Below are 21,261 nucleotides of genomic sequence, written 5' to 3' on the forward strand. Positions count from 1 at the left end.
CAAATATGACAATAGGATAAAAATTATACACAATTTCCATGTTTTCCCACTACCTTTTATTTTCTATGAAAAGCACCCTTTTGTTCTTCCACACTCTCTCTCTCTCTCTCTCTCTCTCTCTCTCTGTGCATGCACAACCATACAGACATACACCCTCGTATACAGACGGAAACATACACACCCAGAGAAACTTGTTTAGAAACTCTGAAATTACATTTTGGAATTAGCAACAAAAGCTTGGGATGAGACTGTGATAAATTAGTCCTACACACTTGTTGAATTGTTCTGATTCATCCAGAAATGTTACTGAATGGTTTGTGAATGTCATTTCATGGTGAAATTAAAGAGAGATTCGTGTGTTTTTATTTAAAAACACATGCTTTACCATTGAATCATAAATTGTGAATATTTACTTGTTTTTGTGGCTGCATAGCATGGGAAAGAGGTAAATACATTGATATTTCATTTGCTTGGCCAGTAGCATAATTGTATTTTCATCCATTCCTTTTATGAAGGAGTACTGATTGTCCTTTTTAAACTGTAGGTGGAGGTGGAAGTAAGTGTATATTTGTATTTTATTTGTCCCTTCATGAGGACCCTTCATGAAATTAGGTCTGGTTCTTTCGTATTAATGCTCATAGAGCACTCTGAAATCTGAAAAAAATAAAATAAAATAAATAAAAAGTGTTGTATAAGCCACAACCTTCAATATTTTTAAATTACATTTTATAATAAGCAGTTGATTAATGCCTTTCAGAAAGGACAAATGACAGTCTGTAAACATATGATTACCAAAGACAGACATTATGCAACTACAGTTGAATAATTATTTAAATGTTGCTACTTCCACCTCTGTTTTTTTGTTTGTTTTATTCAGTTCATGCAATGACCTTACATTCAAACACTCCACACAGCATTCAAACACAAGAACAAAAAACTTTTGTTAAAGGTTTTCATTTTTGTTGGCTGTAAATTACAGCATTATAAAAGAATGAAATTACTTAACAATTAATGATTTACAATACACTGCGACCTTTAAATAGCCATCAATGCACTAGAATGGGCTAAGTATTTGAGCTTTATACACTACTGGTCAAAAGTTTGAGGTCAGTAAGAATTTTTCTTTTTAAAGAAATTGAATGGGTTTATTGGGTTTACGACAGTAAAGGCATTTATGAGGGAGACCGGGTATGGTTGTAACACTTTTTGCTTCAACATCTGTAACTCGCTGAATTTTTGAGCTAGAGTGCTCAAACTTTTATACAAAGTACCCACATTTGTTCACTATAAATTCACCAATTCAAACCTCTGCAAGAATATCACAGCCCTTATAAGTTGATGTCAAATACATTGGAGTTGCATTGTTACAATCTACAAACTTTTTAATTGTATTATATATAGTGCTTAACAAATTTATTAGACCACCATCTAATGTAAGGTTTCTGCCACAGCTGCCCTAAACTAACAGTATTGAGTACTGAAATCTTTTTTCTTTCTGTTTCTGTAATGGCTAATCAACACCAGTATGTGTAAGCTGTTTATTCACAGTAGTGATTCTAATGCTGCTAAAATATAATTATTGTTGGGATTTTATGGATTTAAAGATAGATTGCACAAAAGTTTAATCAAAAGCAAGTCTTTGGGAACAGCTAGAAACTATTTGGAAAACAATAACAACAGAGACTATGGAAAATACATAAAAACAATGGCAGCAAGAATGCAAGCTATCAAGGCCAAAGGAGACTATACAAAATAAAATATATAAGATTTTTTTGGTTGTTTCAGTTTATTTGCCTAATAAATGACAATACAATTTTTAGTTTTAGACAAGATTTTGACAAATTACTAAATTATTTGTTTTCTCTATTTATTATGACAGGTGGCCTAATAAATTTAAGCATTGTATTATAATTTATTTATACTTTAAAAAAAAAAGTATGACAATGTATTTTAAAGGGGTCATGACATGAGAAATCAAAGTTGCCTTGATCTTTTGGCATATAAGAGGTCTTTGTACCATTAAAACATTTTGCAATCTGCATCGCTTAAAACATCCTCCTCATTATAAACAAAGCATTTATTTAATCAAGCTCCAAAAACAGCTCGTTTTGGATCCGAGGTGCAAGGTTATGTCACCTGGGGCCATTCTTCGTACCTCGTTTAATACATCTGAGTTGATTTGAAAGATGCCAGATCTTCTAATCGTGATAACTGATCTCTGGCTAATTTGGTTCTTCAAACGAATTTGCGGATTTGATTAAAATATCTGGATTAAGTTGTCTAAGATTACTGCGCGTTCTCGTGTTCCCTGAAAAGGGCAGATGTATCGATACTCGAAACCACGATCAGCAATGCAGCGACTGGCTGGCGGCAAGACAGCAACGTAATGAATAAGAAGACACCTCATAAAAAAGACACCTGACGAAAAACTTGACAAATTTCTGACCTTTATAAGAAAACAGCCAAGCGAACAAAACTACATAAATGTTATGACCGATAAATGAAATGTGCAGTTTATATTTAATTGTTTTTTTTTTTTTTTTGTATGATTTCCAATTATTTATATTCACGATTTCTACTATTTGTACAGGCTTTACATTTTATTTCAATGTTGTAATTAGCAATTCATTTAATTTTATCTGTCAAGCAGATTTGTTGCGTGACAGCATTAAATCTAGCGTCAGTGTCAGTTCTGGCAGGTCACATTAGTCAAACTTGCATCAGCTGACTCTCAGCTGATCCACATCTACCTATAGGGATGCAACACCTATCACAGAACTCATATATAAGGTCCATCAGTATTATCACCAGCTTTGCGTTGCTCAATAGCTAATTACCCTCCTCCTTCCCCAACTCCTCCTCTGTCAGTCAGGATTCAGCTTTCTAATTTCTAAAATGTTACATTAAATAATTGAACTAATGATATCTGCAATACATTTATGTTGGTTCTGTTCTGTTTACCCTGGGGGGTTATTGCTGCTCTCCCTGCTCTTATCTATGCTAGGTTGCATGGATGCGCAGGGAGTTCTTGCCCAGAACAGAACCATACCGCCAATTCAAACTGTATGCTAATTGTCAAGTCATCTTTGACTGTCACTGACGCTATCTTGTCTACACTGGATACAGTACACAGATGAGCGTTCGCTTTCTGACACAGTCCACGCGCTTGAGTCTGTCGTCGGGACAAATGGAGTGAAAGAACATTCGCTTTGAATAGCTCGTTCACATCTTTGTACAGATAATGGAAGGATCCAAGCGTAAGGAACAAGAAAATAGTTCGTTTTTAATGGCATCCCGGATCGTCTCAGGAGATTGATCGGAGTATTTTGTTTTGTTTTGTAAACGAGGCACAGTGTAATGGAGAGTTCACAAAGAAACATTTGTTGAAAGATGAAGCTGTACTAGGTCTGACTGCAGCTGCATCACAAACCGTGAGTAATTGATTTAATAATGCTTTGGCTGGAAATGACCGTTTTATTTTTTTTATCATGTTTTCAAAACACTCACATGCGAGGGGACGTTGATACTGTTTCCTATGCAACAACAACGTTAGCCGATCATAACAGTGGCCGATTACTAATAAGCCTTAAAGGGTCATGAAACCCCAGACTACTTTTTCTGAGATTTTAGCAGAGGTGTTTGTGTTGCACATCATAGAAGACAATGTTAGCATCCGATCATTTTAACTGTTGGAGAAAACTGGTTAATTTTAAGCTTTTTTGCACGATTTTCATCTTCCGGGTTTAAAATCTACATCGTGTTGACGTCACAATTTGTTAAAGACGAGTCGGTGTCTATTTAATTATTCATGAGACTGGTGTTCTCATCCTATGAGAAGACACTTCGCTTAATTATTCATAACAGCATGTGTTGATTTGCTATGACAGACGCTTCAGACTGTGGCTGCATTCGAAAACTGAAAAATGCTGCCTTCGGAGGCAGCACTGAGAGAAACGTTCATGGATCGAAGGAGAATGTTTGTTTTTACTTTGTAATAAGAGTTCGGTACAAATGCGATTCATTCACTTAATGAGTGTAACCGTTTTTTTTTGGGGGGGGGGGGCTTGTCTGAAGTTTAAAATCATTGGTGTACCCGTAAGCCAATCAAATAACGTTTGGTTATGACATATGTTATGTGCCGGCTCAGCCGCCTCGAACTTCCGCTGTAAACACAGGTATGCGAAAAAAACAAAACCATCGAGCGAAATACCGGAGTGAAGATGGCTGTGAACGACTTTTGCAGATTATGTGAAGTAAATCTACGCATCCACAATTATCGCCTTGCCGAACTTTGGCCTCCCCAGTTTCTCGCTGACGATCGGTAACAGTTGATAAATTAAACTTTTCCCAAAACCTGTCAGGAGTAGGGCCACAACATCACCTCCATTGAAAATGTGAACCAAACACTCTTCTTGTTCAGGCTTCAGTTGGCAAACAGAGCAAATAGCATCCCATGTCTCCATGTCCGCTGTCGTTTTAGATTTCCCTCACCTAAACCTAAACTACAATCTTAAATTCAGTGCTTAGCATCTACGTCACGGCTCTCAGCCCGCCCTCTGTTCGTTGGTTGGTTGGCTTCTGCGGAGCCGGAGATAATCCGGGAGCTGGTTTGCTATATCAGACTGAGTACAGAAGCGAACTGAAATTGAGTGGAAGTACGAAGTCTGACGTAGTCAGGCTAGGTTTCATGACCCTTTAAAGGCCGATTCTTGATAAGCCTCTTAAAACAGGTCATTTTAGAGAGAGGGTCAGAATGAGGGTTAAAAATAATAATTTTTCCAGTTTTTTGTGCAAAAACTTTATTAACATTATAAGTAAATCTCAAGGAACATATTAAAATAATAAAATAAATCCATGTCATGACCCCAAGAAAACGTCCTTGTCATGGTGCTAGCTTAACACATAAGAATTCATAAATAAGAATGCATTCAATTTCATTTGGATCAAGCTTAAAATTTGTTAACATTTTATATTGCAGCTGAGCTATGAGTTGAATTCTTAATGAATTATTAGGCTCTATGTAAACGTAACTAATGAAATTGGCAAGGCTCTATAATTACAGTCACTATAACTGTCATTTACAGAAAGTCATCTTCCTCCCTGATCTTCTAGGCCCTTTTATCTATTACAAGCACTCTGTGGAAATCAAATTTCTCTGCATGTGACTGATGCTGAATAGATGGGATCATGAATGTCTGAATTTCTTATAGTACCCAATTTATTACATGCACCCTTCACATTATACATGAAGCATCATATATAAGCTTCATATTTTCACCCAGCGAGTCACAGATGTGAGAAAATGTCTTGATTTAATATTATATCAGAAATTCAACATGATAAACTGCATACATGGGGATCTGTCACATTGGCTTGGACAGATAAAATTGTCAAGCTAGAGTGCAAATTTGTATGTCATCCTCCACAGTCCACACAGCAGCCAACTGGACTAAATTACACTCCAGTGACTGGGACAAGCAAATAATACAGCATCCAAATCCAATCACACTGCGATCCTGATGAACTCTTTAACAGGTTGCTCAATGAACAGCCAATTGTACAGAACATTCTGTAAATGGATAAGGATATTTTTCTATGTTTAAAATAAAGAAAACTATCTTGAGGACATGCTGTCTTGTCCAGTTGGCTGTTTTTGGCCAGAATATTAGAATATACTGCAAACGGGATCAAATAAGTGACTATTCAGCTACTACGTTTGCTAAAAATGCATCTGTAAATTACCTCAGTGTTAGAGATTATATAACATGCAGTCACATTTCTGGCAAGTTGTATGCAAGGCATTGGAAAGAAAGTTCTGCAAGTTTCTTCTCCTGCTCATGACTCCACAAAAATGTGTTTAAATGAAGTTAACAACATTCGATAACCAAGTTTCTGTTCCAGCAACCAATTAAAAAGTCTAGTTCCTCTGAATTAGCACTTCAGTTTCTCTGCGTTTAGATGAATCAGTGTGCATTCACAGAATTGGCAGAATCTTCAAAACATCTCGAGATCCTGTCAGAGCTTTTACATATTCAGTAAAAGACATGAAGGGAGCTTTTAATCCCAAGCCGTTTTGACGCACAACACAGAACCGCAATTTACCTGTTTAACGGCATACAGCAGTCTCCCATAGCAGTAGACCATGATGAGCACTGGTAGGCCCAAGCAGAATATAAACAGGCAGATGATGTAGGCATGAGACTGGGCTGTACGCTCGGTCCATGATACAGAGCAACTGGTTCCCGCACCCTCCAACCCATAACTACTCCAGCCCAGAAGAGGGGGCACTGTCCAGATCAAAGAATAGAGCCACGAACCCCCTACTGCCAGAAGGGGTTTGCGATAGTCTGGGCCGCGGTTATGGTACACCGTCAATGTGCTGTAGCGGTCGTATGAAAGAACCACCAAGGATATCAGAGACACAATGCCTGAGAGAGAAGAGAGAGAGAACATAGGGTAAGTGTGGCACTTAGCTGAAACTGAGGGCCATTTGTGAAGAGCAGCTGTAGACTCCAAAAGGACCCAAAAGCACTTTAGTCAAACTTAGAAATGTGACCCTGGACAACAAAACCAGTCTTAAGTCGCTGGGGTATATTTGTAGCAATAGCCAAAAATACATTGCATGGGTCAAAATTATTGATTTTTCTTTTATGCCGAAAATCATTAGGACATTAAGCAAAGATCATGTTCCATGACGATATTTAGTAAATTTGCTACTGTAGATTTATCAAAACGTAATTTTTGATTAGTAATACGCATTGCTAAGAACTTCATTTGACAACTTTAAAGTCGATTTTCTCAATATTTTGATTTTTTTGCAACCTCAGATTCCAGATTTTCAAATAGTTGTATCTCGGCTAAATATTGTCCTATCATAACAAACCATACCACAATGGAAAGCCTTATGACCCTTATGACTGATTTTGATCCAGGGTCATATATGTCATATATGAAATAACCCCCATATAGCATACATGAATCAGCCCGTAGCTGATCTATACAGGTGGAGCTGGGGAAGGTGGAGGGTTTCTTAAGCACACGGCAACTACTACAGCAAGCACTAGCCAAGAATGTTGAGCAGCAATCTCATTGGCTGCTGGTACAAAAAGAACCAATCAGCTGCTCCATGTTATGATGTCATTATATCAGCTAGAGTTTGACCAATTGGACTGTGCTTCTGTGTTTCATGCCAGAACTTTGGATTTGCACTAGATATTCAAACAAAACACATTTCAATTAAACTATTACGCATTTCAAGTAGTTTGTGGTTGTCAAATGTTAGTTGATCATGTTAATTTTTAATGTGATGAAACACACTTGTGATAGGAACACACACTCTGAAAGGAAACCTGTGAGTGCTTGAGGAGAACTGACTTCATACATGTACATCCATGAAAAAAATCAGCATTCAAGCTTAGATTTGATGTAAAGGGGCCCTAACTTACACATTGCTAAAAATGTTTGCATTGCATCATTAAACTTTTTTTGAAATATAATTATAACGATTGAATCGGTCGATGTTGTGTATGTCAAATAAAATCAATCATAATAAATTCATGTCCTTTTTTTTTTTTTTTTTTGAAGCAGTATTTACTATTTATTGATCTTTACTCATTTTAAATACAGTTTCTGAATGTTATTTATATGTAAAAAAATAAAAAATAAAAAATCTAATATGATATTTATGATTAAGTAGTGTCATATTTCAATGAAAACATTTTTACTGTTAATTACATGAGTCAAAATAAAATCAAGCATAAACTCAGATTCATAGCTTTTCAACACAACTTCTGCTCATGTATTTGAAAGCTGCTATTAGATCACTGGGGGTAAATGCCATATTATGTGACTATACATAACTTTACAGAGAGCTTATGTGACCTACTAGCTGCCTTAAGAACAAAAAGTGAAGTTAGTTAGAAAAAACATAGCCACATTTGTTTGTTGATTCCATGTGGTTTGATATTTTGCTATGACATTCAGACTTTAGTGTGACTCTGGTGTCCAGTGACTTTTTGTGGCCGCTGTAGATTCTTGTCACTGTAGATATTGTCTCCAGAGCACCAATGAAGGCCAAGTCCAGAAGGTTGTATAAGTGAATGTGTATCTCTGAAAAATAAGCTTTGTTAGAGGTCTTCAATGAAAAAGGCACATAGGGACATGAACTGCCATTTCATATTTGTCACTTCAAGGCTTTTGCCACCACAAAAATCCCTTTCAGCAGTTTCAACTTCAGACCTTTTCAGTACACACACACAGACACACAAATCTTCTTTGGCATCTTCTTTATTGTTTCGCTGTTTAGTCACAAAGTTTGTGTCTTGTATCTCCGTTCCAAATTTCCTGTCCTTCAGGACTCATCAACCATAAAGAGCTCAAAAAGCTATAGCAGTATGTTATCAATGCAAGGTTGCAGTCAAAATTGATCAAAAAAATCTCTAAAAATGGAGCATTTGTTCATTGTTATGCCCTTTTACTCCCTGTTACAGCAGAAATATTGGTCATATCTCTCCTTAACAACAGAATCAATTTAATCGTATCTGTAATGAAAAACTAATTAGCAAAACAGCACAGTACAACGCTCTTCAGTCCACATTACAGACCTCTCGATAAACACTGATGCACTTAAGGATAATTCCTCCAGAAAATGAAAAATTGTATGCACAGATTTGTACAAATGCCCTCTTATCATCATAATGATGTAATATAAGCTTGAAATGTTAGAGAAGCAGGGTTAATGAGCTCAGGTCCCTCATAATCAGTAGAACGGGACGTTAATGTGTTGTTCTGCAATTTGTACTAAGCAACAAATTGTGTCATTTCTTTCTTCTGTGGAGCACAGCAGAAGATATTTACTAACTAAACTAAACACTTTCGGTTCCCATTGACTTCCATTTCCCATGGGAACCAAAACATTCTTCAAAATATCTTCTATTGCATTCCACTGAAGAAAGAAAGCCATACAGATTTGTAACAACATACGGGTGAGTAAATGACAACACAATTTAAATTTTGGGGTGAACTATCCTTTTAAGTTCACAATAGCATTATTGTATTTGAGGAATTTCCATTTATCAGCAAGAAATTTTTATCAGACAAGCTGGGCGATCTGTTCAATTTATAGAAGAATGAGTGGGAGAAAGAAGACTGAGGCAAGAACGGTAAAAGGATACCTGACATGAGGTAGAAATCAATAAGGAGAGAGAAACAGAGGAGAATAAAACACGTGAAAGACAGAAAACAGAACCGGGGAAGAAAAAACAGAGTGGTAGGAACACAATGAGGCTAGTTTTTCACAGTCTTGTATAGCTCCTGCTCTAGTATGATTTGAATGGATTGTACATCCTGAAATATTCCACAAAAGTGGATCATGAAACATGTGCACTATATTCCAAGTCTTGAATATCTTGCCCTTGGGCTTGACAAAGCATTTTTGAATCTAGACACGAATGCAAGCTAGATGTGATTTACGGTTAAGTGTTAAGATTAAACTTAAACAGGGTGATATAGAAAGTATACATTATGATGTATACAGTGATTATTGTGGTCACCCCATAATCTTCAATTTTAAGAGTCTTTCTCTGATGTCTTTCTTTTGATGTTTTTACACTTTGAGAGATGAATTAAAGTGAGTCTCTGTTGAAATAAAGATACATTTAAGCTGATTCCTTTAACAATTAAAGTATGTCCTCTGTGGTAGAAGTTTGTTTTTCTCCTTTCGTTTACTCTATTTAAATTGTTCTACACATCATTCACTAGCTGTGACAAGAGTTACTGACAGAGGCAGACAGAGGCACTATCAACCAAACAACAAATGAATAGACCCTGGCTGTGTGTAATAATACAATAAAACACTAACCTTGAAATCTATAAGAATGGGTTGATCTGTGTAATTTGTAATAGTTAAAAAGTACTTAAAAATACTTAAATATTTAAGCAGAGGCATTTATGTAGGAACATAACATAATCCGGTTCCCGGATGTGCAACGCTGAATTTTCTGCCGAATTTTAACCACTAAATTTGTGGCAGCGAATTTGGAAAGTGAAATAAAATGACTGAAATTTGCCTGTCGAATATTATACATCGTATTTTTAAACAGATTGAATATTTTGGAAGTGATTTCTGGAAGGTGAATATGAATTATTGAATTTTTAATTATGAAAATGTGTGTGAAATATTTTGGATTGAAATATTCACAGCTTAAATAAACAACTATGTTAAATTTCAGGACCTAAAAATGCAAGCCCTGGAAATACAAGGCATTAAAATGCAAGCACTGTTAATTGCAATGCATCTTTTTTTTTTTCGATTTGTGGAATTCAGCATGCTTTATGTTTCAAAAACTATTGTCATTATTCTGCTTCCATAAATATTTGTCCAGTTTGTAATGTTGTGAATTACTAAAAAGAAAATGTATCAGGTGTACTCGTAAGAGAGACACTGGAGACATTATTTCAATCTGGCACTGCAATACCAGGTCAACTTCAGGTTAGAGCAGACAGATGGTGAACAGAGAGGATGAGTTTACATCATAGCCTAACCAGACGTAGCGTGATAAATCAACAAGCAACACAGTCTCATGTAGCCAGACCTTTGCCTGACAACATAAGGTCTGGGCTCTATAGTGGAATGAGTGGTTAGCATCTTTGAACTTCTGTACTTTCGTGTTTCCCTGCATATGCCACAGAAATTCTCTTCTCAGTGAGTTACTTCACCTGATATGCCATTATAGATGTGAAAGGACACGACATAGGTCTAGTTCTTTCATGAAACTCTAGATGGTGCAGGCTGATGGGTCTTAACGTATCTGATGATATTCACAGCGTAAAATGACTTGGCACAAGCTGATTGGTTCATGCTGCATAAGCAGCCAATGTGCTTGTTGCTTTACATTTAAATAGATGGTTTGCATCCACTTGAGTATTTAGCAGCGTGCTTTCAGAGCTCCTCTGAAACCCTCCACCTTCCCCAGCTCCACCTGTAGAGATCCCCTACGGGTTATTTTATATGCTATTTGTGCAGCAGCAGTATGTCTTAAATACTCACAGCACTGTATCGTTGTATGCATTGGCCTGTACTTGCTTGCAGAAGCAGCAATAATCTACAATTACAGCAATAACCAACAGCAGCAACAATTCAGCAACAGCAGCAATGCAGATCTATTCCGCCAAGACCAAATACATTAAACATTGCCATATCCATTACCATGCTAAAATCTTTAGAGTTGTCATGATAACTAACCAAATTAAATCACGTGAACTCATCTCTGTGCCTCAAACAAATAAACTGTTTAAATGTGCCATGAACTTCACAAACATTTTAAAATCCAGTATTTAGTCCTCTTAAGTGCTCATTGCCGCATACCCAGAACGTGTAAACACTGCTTTTGTTTCCCGCCGGAGTGTTAAAGATTGCTGCACACTACACTCCCCTGAAAACCTGTAGAAGTCAGCCAATCAGATTTGGACTTTTGCCTTCACAAATGTAGGCTATTTCTACTTTAGAGTGCCAAAAGCATCAAGCATTCAGCAAGGCATTCAGCTGAGATAACGAGCAACTCTGCTTGTCTCAAACAGGGAAGCACGATACTAGTATGGGGTGGGCAATATACAGTATCAGTAAAACAAAATCTCTATATAAAAGAAAAGTATAAAGCTGTGGCATAAATTTTCAAATGTCAGTTTTATTGCAGTTATGCCAGGGTTTCCACTGAGCTTAATCTCCAATAATATTTACCTGAGTTGTGAATGTGAGTTATGCTGTCTTTGCGAGCTGCACACAAAAACAAACACACAGCACAAACAGTGAGGTTCATGAACAACTGACTTATTTGAGCAGGTTCTTTTAATACACCACTACTGGTGTAAATTAGCTAGTCAGTCAGAGAATTTACTGAATTAACATCAATAACTTAAATATCATGATCTCAACATCAGTATCAGTAGCTTATGTTAATATGATTACTGAGTGACAGGACTGCTGCTGTCAAATACACAGCAAGAAGTGATCACACTGAGAATTAACTGCCTCAGGAGTATGTGGACTACATACTGTATGCTTTATATTGAGTTATATCAGCCATGAAAGCCTATCCAAACATAAAACTGAAAGAAAAAGAAAAAAAGTGTGGTGGAGAGGCTTCAGAACCAAAGAAAGTAATTACACTCAGCTAAAAATCTGTAAAACCTTTTCTCTGAAGTGTTCACAGTGGGGAGCACAGCATAAAATAAAATCTCACTAGCGAAGTACCGCTCCTCGTGTATATTAAACATCAAACATGGATGAGCAGAGGCAAGGAAGTTCAGAATCAGATTTTACATGCCAAGTTCCTGAAGAATCATTACACAAAACTTCAGTAGGTTAGGACACTGATTCTGCAGGCTATAGTAAACCATAGCTGTGAGTTATCTTAATAGGACTAATTACTTAAGAAGACCTATCCCACAATTCCATGCTGTCTGGGGCTGGATGTTATTAGTCATCACCACCACCAGGGTGATGAGGATTTACTTTAAACCAGAGCCATTAAATTTCATTCCTGGAGGGAGAATTCCGTTTTAGCTTCAGTTAAGCACATCATAATCACCTAATAAAGGTCTTTGGGATTACTTGATTATTGCAGGCAGATGTGTTTGATTTGGGTTCAAACTAAACTCTGTGGATCGTGGAGCTGAATAGCTCAGCTTTAAACAAAACTATAAAGCATAGTACTAAGGTGTCTAAACCTGCTCCTGGAAAGTCAGCGTACTGCAGAGTTTAACGTAAGCCTGTATCAACACCTTTGTTGGAAGTTTCTAGTGATCCTGAAGACTTTAATTAACTGGTTCAGGTGGGTTTAATTAGGATTGGAGCTAAACTCTGCAGGATAGTGAGCCTCCAGGAGACAGATTGTAGACCGCTGTCATACTAGGACTTTTCCTTAAGAACACAAACCTGGCCAGCTAACGCACAAATGGGGGAAATCACCTAAAACCAGGTTATTTGTCTGCTTTTTACCTTTCTCAATGATTCTGAATAAAAAGGGTCATACTTTTAGAGAGGATCAATGTTACTGTAGCTCAGTCTGTTCACTTGTGATGAAACTGTAAGCATTTGACACAATAACAATTAAACTGTAATGGACTCAATAAACACAGAGCTCCAGGTGCCTGACTAATAATTCATGCCAATAACTTTGTCTTCCTCTCCTCTATACCCAACAGAAGACATAAATTCCATTACATGTAACATGGATTTCATCGATTGTAACTCAAAGCTTCTTCAAATTTCAATCTTGGGCCAAATTTCATTATGTTGCAAATTTTCTTTATAAATCATGAACTGATTGTGTATTGATTCAGATGCTGAAGTTAGTAAATTAGAAATGAAGAATAGAAGAGTAAACTAATAAAAAAAATAAGACTTCAATTTTGGAAGCAATGAAGCTGCACGTAATCTCAGAATGTTCACAAGTACCATTGAGCTGTGAGAGTGATGATCAATAGATCATAGAGCAGAAATATCACAGGCTGACTTTGAAGTACAGTAAATACATAATAAATAAAACCGATAACAAAAGGCATGGTACTTGTAAGAAGAACAATCTTATTTCCAACAGACAGGGATAATAAAATTTGCTGTAGTAGCATGTTAAGAATAAAAACAGGGCAAACTGAATTGGGACTAAGCCACTAAATTAAACCGCCCCATCGCTTCAGTCACGCTACCTTCTCTCCAAACCCAACCCTCCAAAGACATGTAAGCAAACAGCGAGTGCTGTGACAGAATCGGATGTGATTTCTCTGAACACTTATTTCAGTGATATATGCCACTTCATGCATATATCTGAAAATACTTACAGCTGATTTCACTGGTATACTTGCTACAAGCAAATTTAGTTGACTAGGCCTGAGCGAAAACAAATGCCTCATGGGAGCAAAATTTTTCATTATCTGTATCTTTCTCTGCATTGTGGTGCTAACAAGCAGCTAAAATGGTCTGTTATGAATTTTTGCTAATTAAAAACTGAAAACTGGAACTACAAAAAAAAACGTAAAAATGTGGTTATTTCTGAAAGCGGTGGTTTTTCTCTTCACTGTCACGGTGAAAATTATTGTTAAGGGACAAATAAGCGAATTAATGTGTTACGACGAATTCTCTTGTCTGTCTTCTCTAAGCGACACGTTGTGGTGATCTTAGCGGCTTGATGGTGAATGTTAGTTCTGCAAGCGAGAGCGCGAAGGGGAAAGATGCCCCGTGCCCTTGTGCTTGTGGAGCTATGATATCAGGCAAGGATAACAAAATTAACAAAATTAATTTTGCATTGTACAAAATTAACAAAATTAATAAGATGGATATAGCCTTGTATTGCAACCCAAATTTTAAATAAGGGTCTTTTCCCTTATTTAAAACGTTTGTGGTTCATTGTTATTTTTTTCACTCGTCACATGTAACCTAAAGTTTCTTGCCTGCTGTGAGAAATTTCTTGCTGCTCTTCTCATCGATTTGTATTCGCTGTTTTTCTCTCTTTTTTTGTAAATGTTATCAAAACCCATTAGCTTTCAGTCCAGCCTTAGTCGCAATTAATCACCAGGGGAGAACAGCAGTGTGTGTCAGATAATGTCAGGAGCACATAATGAAGTCTGTGACATGGGGACCATTCAATACACAATTCCTGATCTTTCTTATCTTTTTTTTTTCTGTAATCCCAGTGTGTTTTAGTCAATGATACAAGAGACACACACAAAAGAAACTCCTCTCTGAAAGGTGTGTTTTCAGACATACACTTTCCAGCAGATCGGAAATTAATGCTGCATGGTCTGATAAAATTAATATATAACTGAAATAACAGAATGATCTTAATGCATTATTCTGCAAAGCTGATGAAAATGCAGAGAATAGCCATGATGCATGAATGTTCCCTGCTATGGGGAGCAGCTGTGAAGCCAGTGCTTGTCAATTAAGAATGAATAAATGAATGATTGAATGCCTTTTGTATTTTATTTATTTATTGTCAAGACAAGCTTCTGCAGCTGCAGGAAAGTGGAAATAGTTTGGTGAAGACCAAACTGAAGGTTTTTTTTTTTGCCCTTTTGAAAAGTGTCGTGTACAGATGACAATGTTGTCAAAACGATCCCTGTTCACATGGATCCACGAAAACCACTAAAACACAGTTATGCATGCCAGGTGAGTAGTTGGTGATGTCACTTTGTAAAGAAACATACGTGCCTGTGCATTTACCTACAGATTGAACATGTTTTTGTAGTTTATTGCTGAGATGATAGCGGTATTGATTCCAAAACTTGCACTTTGAAACCCTTTTTCAAAATGCATTTTCAGGCCCCAAAATGCTGATGGCTATTGACTTCCACTGTTTTGGTGTTGAGACATTTCTCAAAATATAAAATATCATCTTTTATGTTTCACAGAAGAAATTACATTAATTAGACTAATCAATTGACACATCATGAAACATATTCAATTAAAACATCTAACCGATTGCCAATCCAAGGTTAGAACTGACAGAAGTCAGAATGAGAGGACAGAGCTGCCAATAAGTTTGATTGAAATTTTGTAAACTCTGTTGTCAATGTTTTTCACTCTTTATCTTGATGACCTTAAGGTTGTTTATAGATGTGTCATTCAGCCTGCCAGATGTCAATTTTAATTGTTCAGATGTTTTTCAGATTGATAGGTTATTGTATATTAGAAATGTGAGGAAAGATAATATGTGCGAGTGAAGGGAGTGTAAAAAAATCGAAAGTGGAGCTGCATTCTCTTCATAATTTGCTTTGATGTCATTTTAAACATGCAAATTGTTCATTTAGCCATTAAATGCCGGAAAAACGAAGACAGAATGTCACATCAATGCAAGATCTGCTGTTCACTTTGAGTAGTTGAGCGATTTTATATATTTTTTTTAATCCAGGAGAATTGCATAGCTGTCATTATTTTATGGCTTTACGTCAACTGAAAAATTATTGAAATGTATTTGCCACATTATTATTTTTATCCCACTGCATTTATTGTAAAGCATTTATCTACACTTTTTGTAAGACTGATGCTAACTGATTAGAAATTATTACTTTTTGATTTCAGTACATTTTGCAAATTAATTTTCAATTTGAAGATTACTTTTGAAACGATTAAATCATTTTCATCAATAATTTGCAGAAATTCCACCGTCCAAAAACTCATTTTAGGTAAGTAACCCTGAATACATGACTATAAAGCAAGTCTAAGAATTCGGCCTCATCACATCAATAGAGAAGTTAGCACTAAAAATTGCAGAAAAAAAAAACAATTAAAAATACAACATCAAGAATGATAGAAGTCCATCATCTAATACAGTTAAACACAAAACATCACATAGCAATCCCTCTCTATTTCTCAACCATGTTTTGGAAGCTACCCTTCTTATCCTTTCACTCGTAAGCCGACTAAAATGGGTTTGTACACTCTGATGTAGAGTGTGACAAAATAAGAGGGGAGTCTTGATGACATCCAAACAGCTAAAACGCTCTGTCAATTTCTGAGAAGCTGAAAATTGTTGCCTCTGTAGACTAGCATAAGGAGGCAGGAAGGCAGCTAGACATGTCTGAATCCCTTGATCATGTCACATCCTGTCTACTGAGATGCCCTTATCTGATCCTTTTCTTGAAGGCAACACAGATGTATCCTTCACTGCCTATGATATCCCACAATTTTGAGCATTTGTTTCCATGACAGTACAGCTGAAAATAAAATAGCATCTGATAGTTGCGGTTGATGGTCAGTCTGTGTGTAAATGTATGTTTTTGACTTCTAGCTTAGTCTTCACCAAAGCTCTCTGTATTTAGCTGTACGTAGATCATTAAAACTTTATGCTGCTTCAGAAGCCCATCCGAAATCAGCTTCGTCAGGGACCTTTGGGAGCAAACACAACCTGCAACATATTTGCCTGAAAACTTTTGGATGCTGCCACACTGTTATTCATTATCCTTTTAGCCTCTCAAGGTGTGGGTATAGTCAGTTTTGTACTTTATAACGCATAGTAGTAATCACATTGTAAAATAAGTGAGGGAACTTAATGGGGACACAGCCAATTCCTTTTCCCTGATTTTTGTTTCTAAGTGAAAATTTCTTGGTAACATCATGTTTGCTCTGATGGATCTAAAGCAATCTGGCAGTGACTGATTTGATTTGAGGGATTTTAGCTTTCTGTTTTCATCTGACACTTACAGATCAGCGTAAACAAAGCTTCCAATCAAATGATGATGACGATGGTGGAGTTGCAGCTGTTCTTTTGTTTCATTACCAGTAGGAGGGCAAACGGACTGTGTGGAAGTATTGTACATTGTCATTGGTGCTGGGTCTGAATTTGATTAATTTCTAACATTATTACATACAAATGCACCAAATTTTTGGCCCACCATACTTTTGGAAATAGAAGCAGGGAGTCATTACGGTGGCACCCAGTGGATAAAATGCATCTCAAAAGGAGAAGAATGCATTTTCTGCTTTTGTTGTGTATTATTAATGTACAGATTCATTTTTTTATAGTTACTGTAGTAATACCAAATGATAAAGAAAAGGCCTATAATATCTGGAAGAAGAAAATAGTCAATTCAAATGCACAGAACACTTAGCAACAAGACACACACTGCATAAATATTATTAATATTAATGCTTAGTCCTCCAAGTTCAAAGAAAGTCCAAGAAAATAGAACTGGTTTCAGTTACCCAGATGAGCTGTCTGGATGTTAATAAAAACACAAAACATGTGCAAACTAATAACTACTTCTGCTTTAACTATTCATCCATCTTTATTCACCCTAGAGCTCATGTATTTTGAATGTTTGAATGTATTCAGTTTAAATCATGTATATTTCCATTACAAATCCACATGGAGAAGAATAGTCCCCAAATACACATAAATATCAGACCATCACCAACCCTGTTACCACATCACCAATAAATAAATCATACACCAAATGTACCGGAGGAACATTAAATAAACATGAAATGATCTTATATCTCCGCCAGCACACAAATACACTAATAAGACATTAATCTCCCTGTGACCAGTGAGTTTGGGGACCACAGACAGAGCTGGTCCTCTTGATTAGATTTGGATCTGGATGAAAGATACAACATTTCAAACAATCTGAGCTGATGTTGCTTCCCCAGCAGACAACAGTATAAAGGCAATATTGGCCACTACAGACATCAAACATCTTTATGGTATGGATCTCCATCAATTTTATACCATGTATTAAATGTATACTAATGTGTGTATTTGTATTGCATTAATTTTCAAATGATTTTAAATTAAAAAAAGTATTGTAACATAATTGCACACCTGTAATGCATCAAGGCTTTGTAGACCAACATTAAGCATTCATGGTTTCAAGGTTTGTCACATAGACTGCAAAATGGTACTACAATTCCCCCCGTCAATGATCTATTCTAGAGACTTCGCTCACTGCTGATTGATCCTGTGTATCTTTTTGGGATCTGTTGCCCAGTACCTTTCAAATGTTTGGGGTCAGTAAAATTGTCTCACTGAGATTCTTATAATGTATAATGTTGTAAAATGTATGTACAATATGTTTCCACAAAAAAAAAAAAAATCAATAAAATAAGCATCACAACTGCTTGCACAACTGCAACACTGATAATATATTAAATACTGCATACAAAAAAAAAAAAAAAGTTATATGTTTTAAAGTATTTTGATCAAATAAATGCAGCCTTAATAAGTATAAGAGACATTCAAAAGTCTTACTGACCCCAAACATTTGAATGGTATAAACTCTTCCCCAGAGCAGGTTTGCAGTGTAGCATTAGTTAAGTTGTTGAACCTTAAAAACCATTTTCCAGTTTTGCACAAACTCAACTCAAACTCTGTGAGATCTTTTTAGTCTTGTAAGGCTTAACTTTGTTGTCTTTCAGTCCAGTCTGCAGTTTAGGTGGAGTTTAAGGTATAAGTCAGGCAGGGAGGGATTGATCGGGAAGATGACAAAAAAGCACAGAAAGAAATGGTTTTGATATGAACTGACACGAGACAGGAAAGTGAATCTAGCAAGCAGTGACCCATAGAATAACAGAAGCATTGGGATGAAGCAGAATATTTGATGCCTGTCACAATTCTCAAGGAACACAGGCAATAAAAAATGCACAGCTTATACACACATGGATAGCAGGACAAAAAAACAAAATACAAACAAACAAACAAAAAAACACTAGCTTATTCTCTTTCTGGTACTTGAACACTGAAGTACTGTACCAATTGTAAGAACATACCCCTGCACTCTTAAAATGGATAGTTCACTCTTTCTTTCTTCTGTGGAACATGACAGAAGACTTTCTTTTTTTTTCATACAATGGAATTCAATGGTAACTAAAATGGTTTGGTTCTTTAAAATATCCTTTTTTATATTCTACAAAAGAATGGAAGTCAAAATACAGGTTTGGAACAATATGTGTAAATAATGACAATTTTCATTTCTGGGTCAGCTATCCCTTTAAATCAGTGGTCGCCAACCAACGACCAGTCGCGATCGACTGGTAGATCTTTATCACTGTCCCAGTAGATCCCGAAAATAACAGTAAAATAAGTACAGAAATGCATTACATTTATCCATTCTTTGTACCTACTGTATTTTTCTGTTATATTCAGTAGCTACTGGGACAGTGATAAAGAAAAACACATCACGCCTGAGTCTGTAAACAGGATGTTAACAGAGGCCAGAGATGCTGAAGACGAGCACAAAGAGGAGAAGGAGAAAATGCTGTAACAGAAAGAGAACAATAGCTCACTGTGCACGAGGGTCGTAATATGTGACCCTGGACCATAAAACCAGTCTTAAGTTGCTGGGTATATTAGTAGCAATAGCCAAAAATACATTGTATGGGTCAAAATTATCCATTTTTCTTTTATGCCAAAAATCATTAGGATATTAAGTAAAGATCATGTTCCATGAAGATATTTTGTGACTTTCCTACTGTAAATATATAAAAACTTCATTTTTGATTAGTAATACGCATTGCTAAGAACTTCATTTGCACAACTTTAAAGGCGATTTTCTCCATATTTAGATTTTTTTGCACCCTCAGATTTCAGATTTTCAAATAGTTGTATCTCGGCCAAATATTGTCCGATCCTAACAAACCATACATCAATGGAAAGCTTATTTATTCAGGTTGAATTTTTAATTCAGAAAAATTGACACTTAAGGCCGTGTTCATACTTGCCGTCTTTTTTGAAGCTGCCGGCGTCTGTTTTACATTATAATCCTATGGAGTAAACCATGTTTTCAAAAAAGTCCTGAGCGCTTTTTAAAACGCCACCGCCGGCGTCTTTTTCTGCAGCTCAGAGCGTCTTTTCAAGTTGAAAAAAGTTTCTTTTCTGGAAAAAACGCCCTATGTCAAGCGCCTTTTTGACAGCTGACCAATGACAAGCGAGTGGCGAATCGTTTCCATAACAAAAACAACAAGAAAAAAGGAGAAGATAGCCGGTAGACAGGTTGTACTGGTTTCTGAGCACAAGGAGTTAACCTGGACTAAATTGGTGGAAGCACCATACAGTTTCCTTCCCCGTATGTCGCGCTCCCACAAACGTCGTTGTGAACCGACACCCTCCCCGTTAACTTCAAAAGCCGACATTTCTGCAGGACACAGCGCTATAGCTACCGTTGCAGCTGTTGTTATAGCAACAAAAGACGCCCTCGGCTGCTATTTGTAACCAAAACGCTGCCAGCTTTTTATTTTACAAAAAAAGCGCTCTTGTCAACTTTTTCTAGTCAAAAAAGACGCCAAGTGTGAACACGCCCTAAGACTGGTTTTGTGGTCCAGAGTCACACATAGGAAGAAAACATAAACACTGAATTGGAGGTATGGGGTTATATTAATGCATCACTGAAGGGAACTGTCTTGAGAAAAGTTTCAATGGAAATGGCATTTTCTTCTCCTCTTACCTCCTTATAAAGAGCAGCTCTGCTTTGTTTACAGCAGTAACCAAGGAAACGCTATATTGTGGCTGGTTCATAAGCGCCACCTGCTGTTAGAGAGTGATCAAATGTATGTATCATTCAAATGTATGTATCATTGGTCATATCATTCAGACCATTCTGTTCTTGTTTCATATCCTGAAATTATACAATCTTATTCCAATCAAAAACAACTGCTCGTGCAACATGTGTGTTGCATCTTTGTTTGTATTGTGATTAAAATGCACCGTTTGCCACTAATTTCAAATGGCTACAAATATTTTTTGTTTAATGCCAGTTTTTTTTTTTTTT

The 21,261-nt window shown here is 36.5% G+C and overlaps 1 protein-coding gene across 2 annotated transcripts in view; it reads right to left on the reverse strand.

Annotated features, from left to right (window-relative positions):
* tmtops2b (teleost multiple tissue opsin 2b) overlaps nt 1–21,261 on the reverse strand; it is a 51,364-nt gene that overhangs the window by 13,451 nt on the left and 16,652 nt on the right. The window contains exons 2-3 of one of the 2 annotated variants that reach the window (XM_058786918.1): nt 11,738–11,773; nt 6,103–6,428 (exon numbers count right to left, since the gene is read on the reverse strand). In XM_058786918.1, the coding sequence (XP_058642901.1) occupies nt 6,103–6,428; nt 11,738–11,773 (362 nt within the window). The remainder of the gene's footprint in view (nt 1–6,102; nt 6,429–11,737; nt 11,774–21,261) is intronic. The other variant, XM_058786919.1, reaches the window with a different exon arrangement.

The sequence above is a fragment of the Onychostoma macrolepis genome, chromosome 09 (genome assembly GCF_012432095.1).
Source record: "Onychostoma macrolepis isolate SWU-2019 chromosome 09, ASM1243209v1, whole genome shotgun sequence".
Taxonomy (NCBI): domain Eukaryota; kingdom Metazoa; phylum Chordata; class Actinopteri; order Cypriniformes; family Cyprinidae; genus Onychostoma; species Onychostoma macrolepis.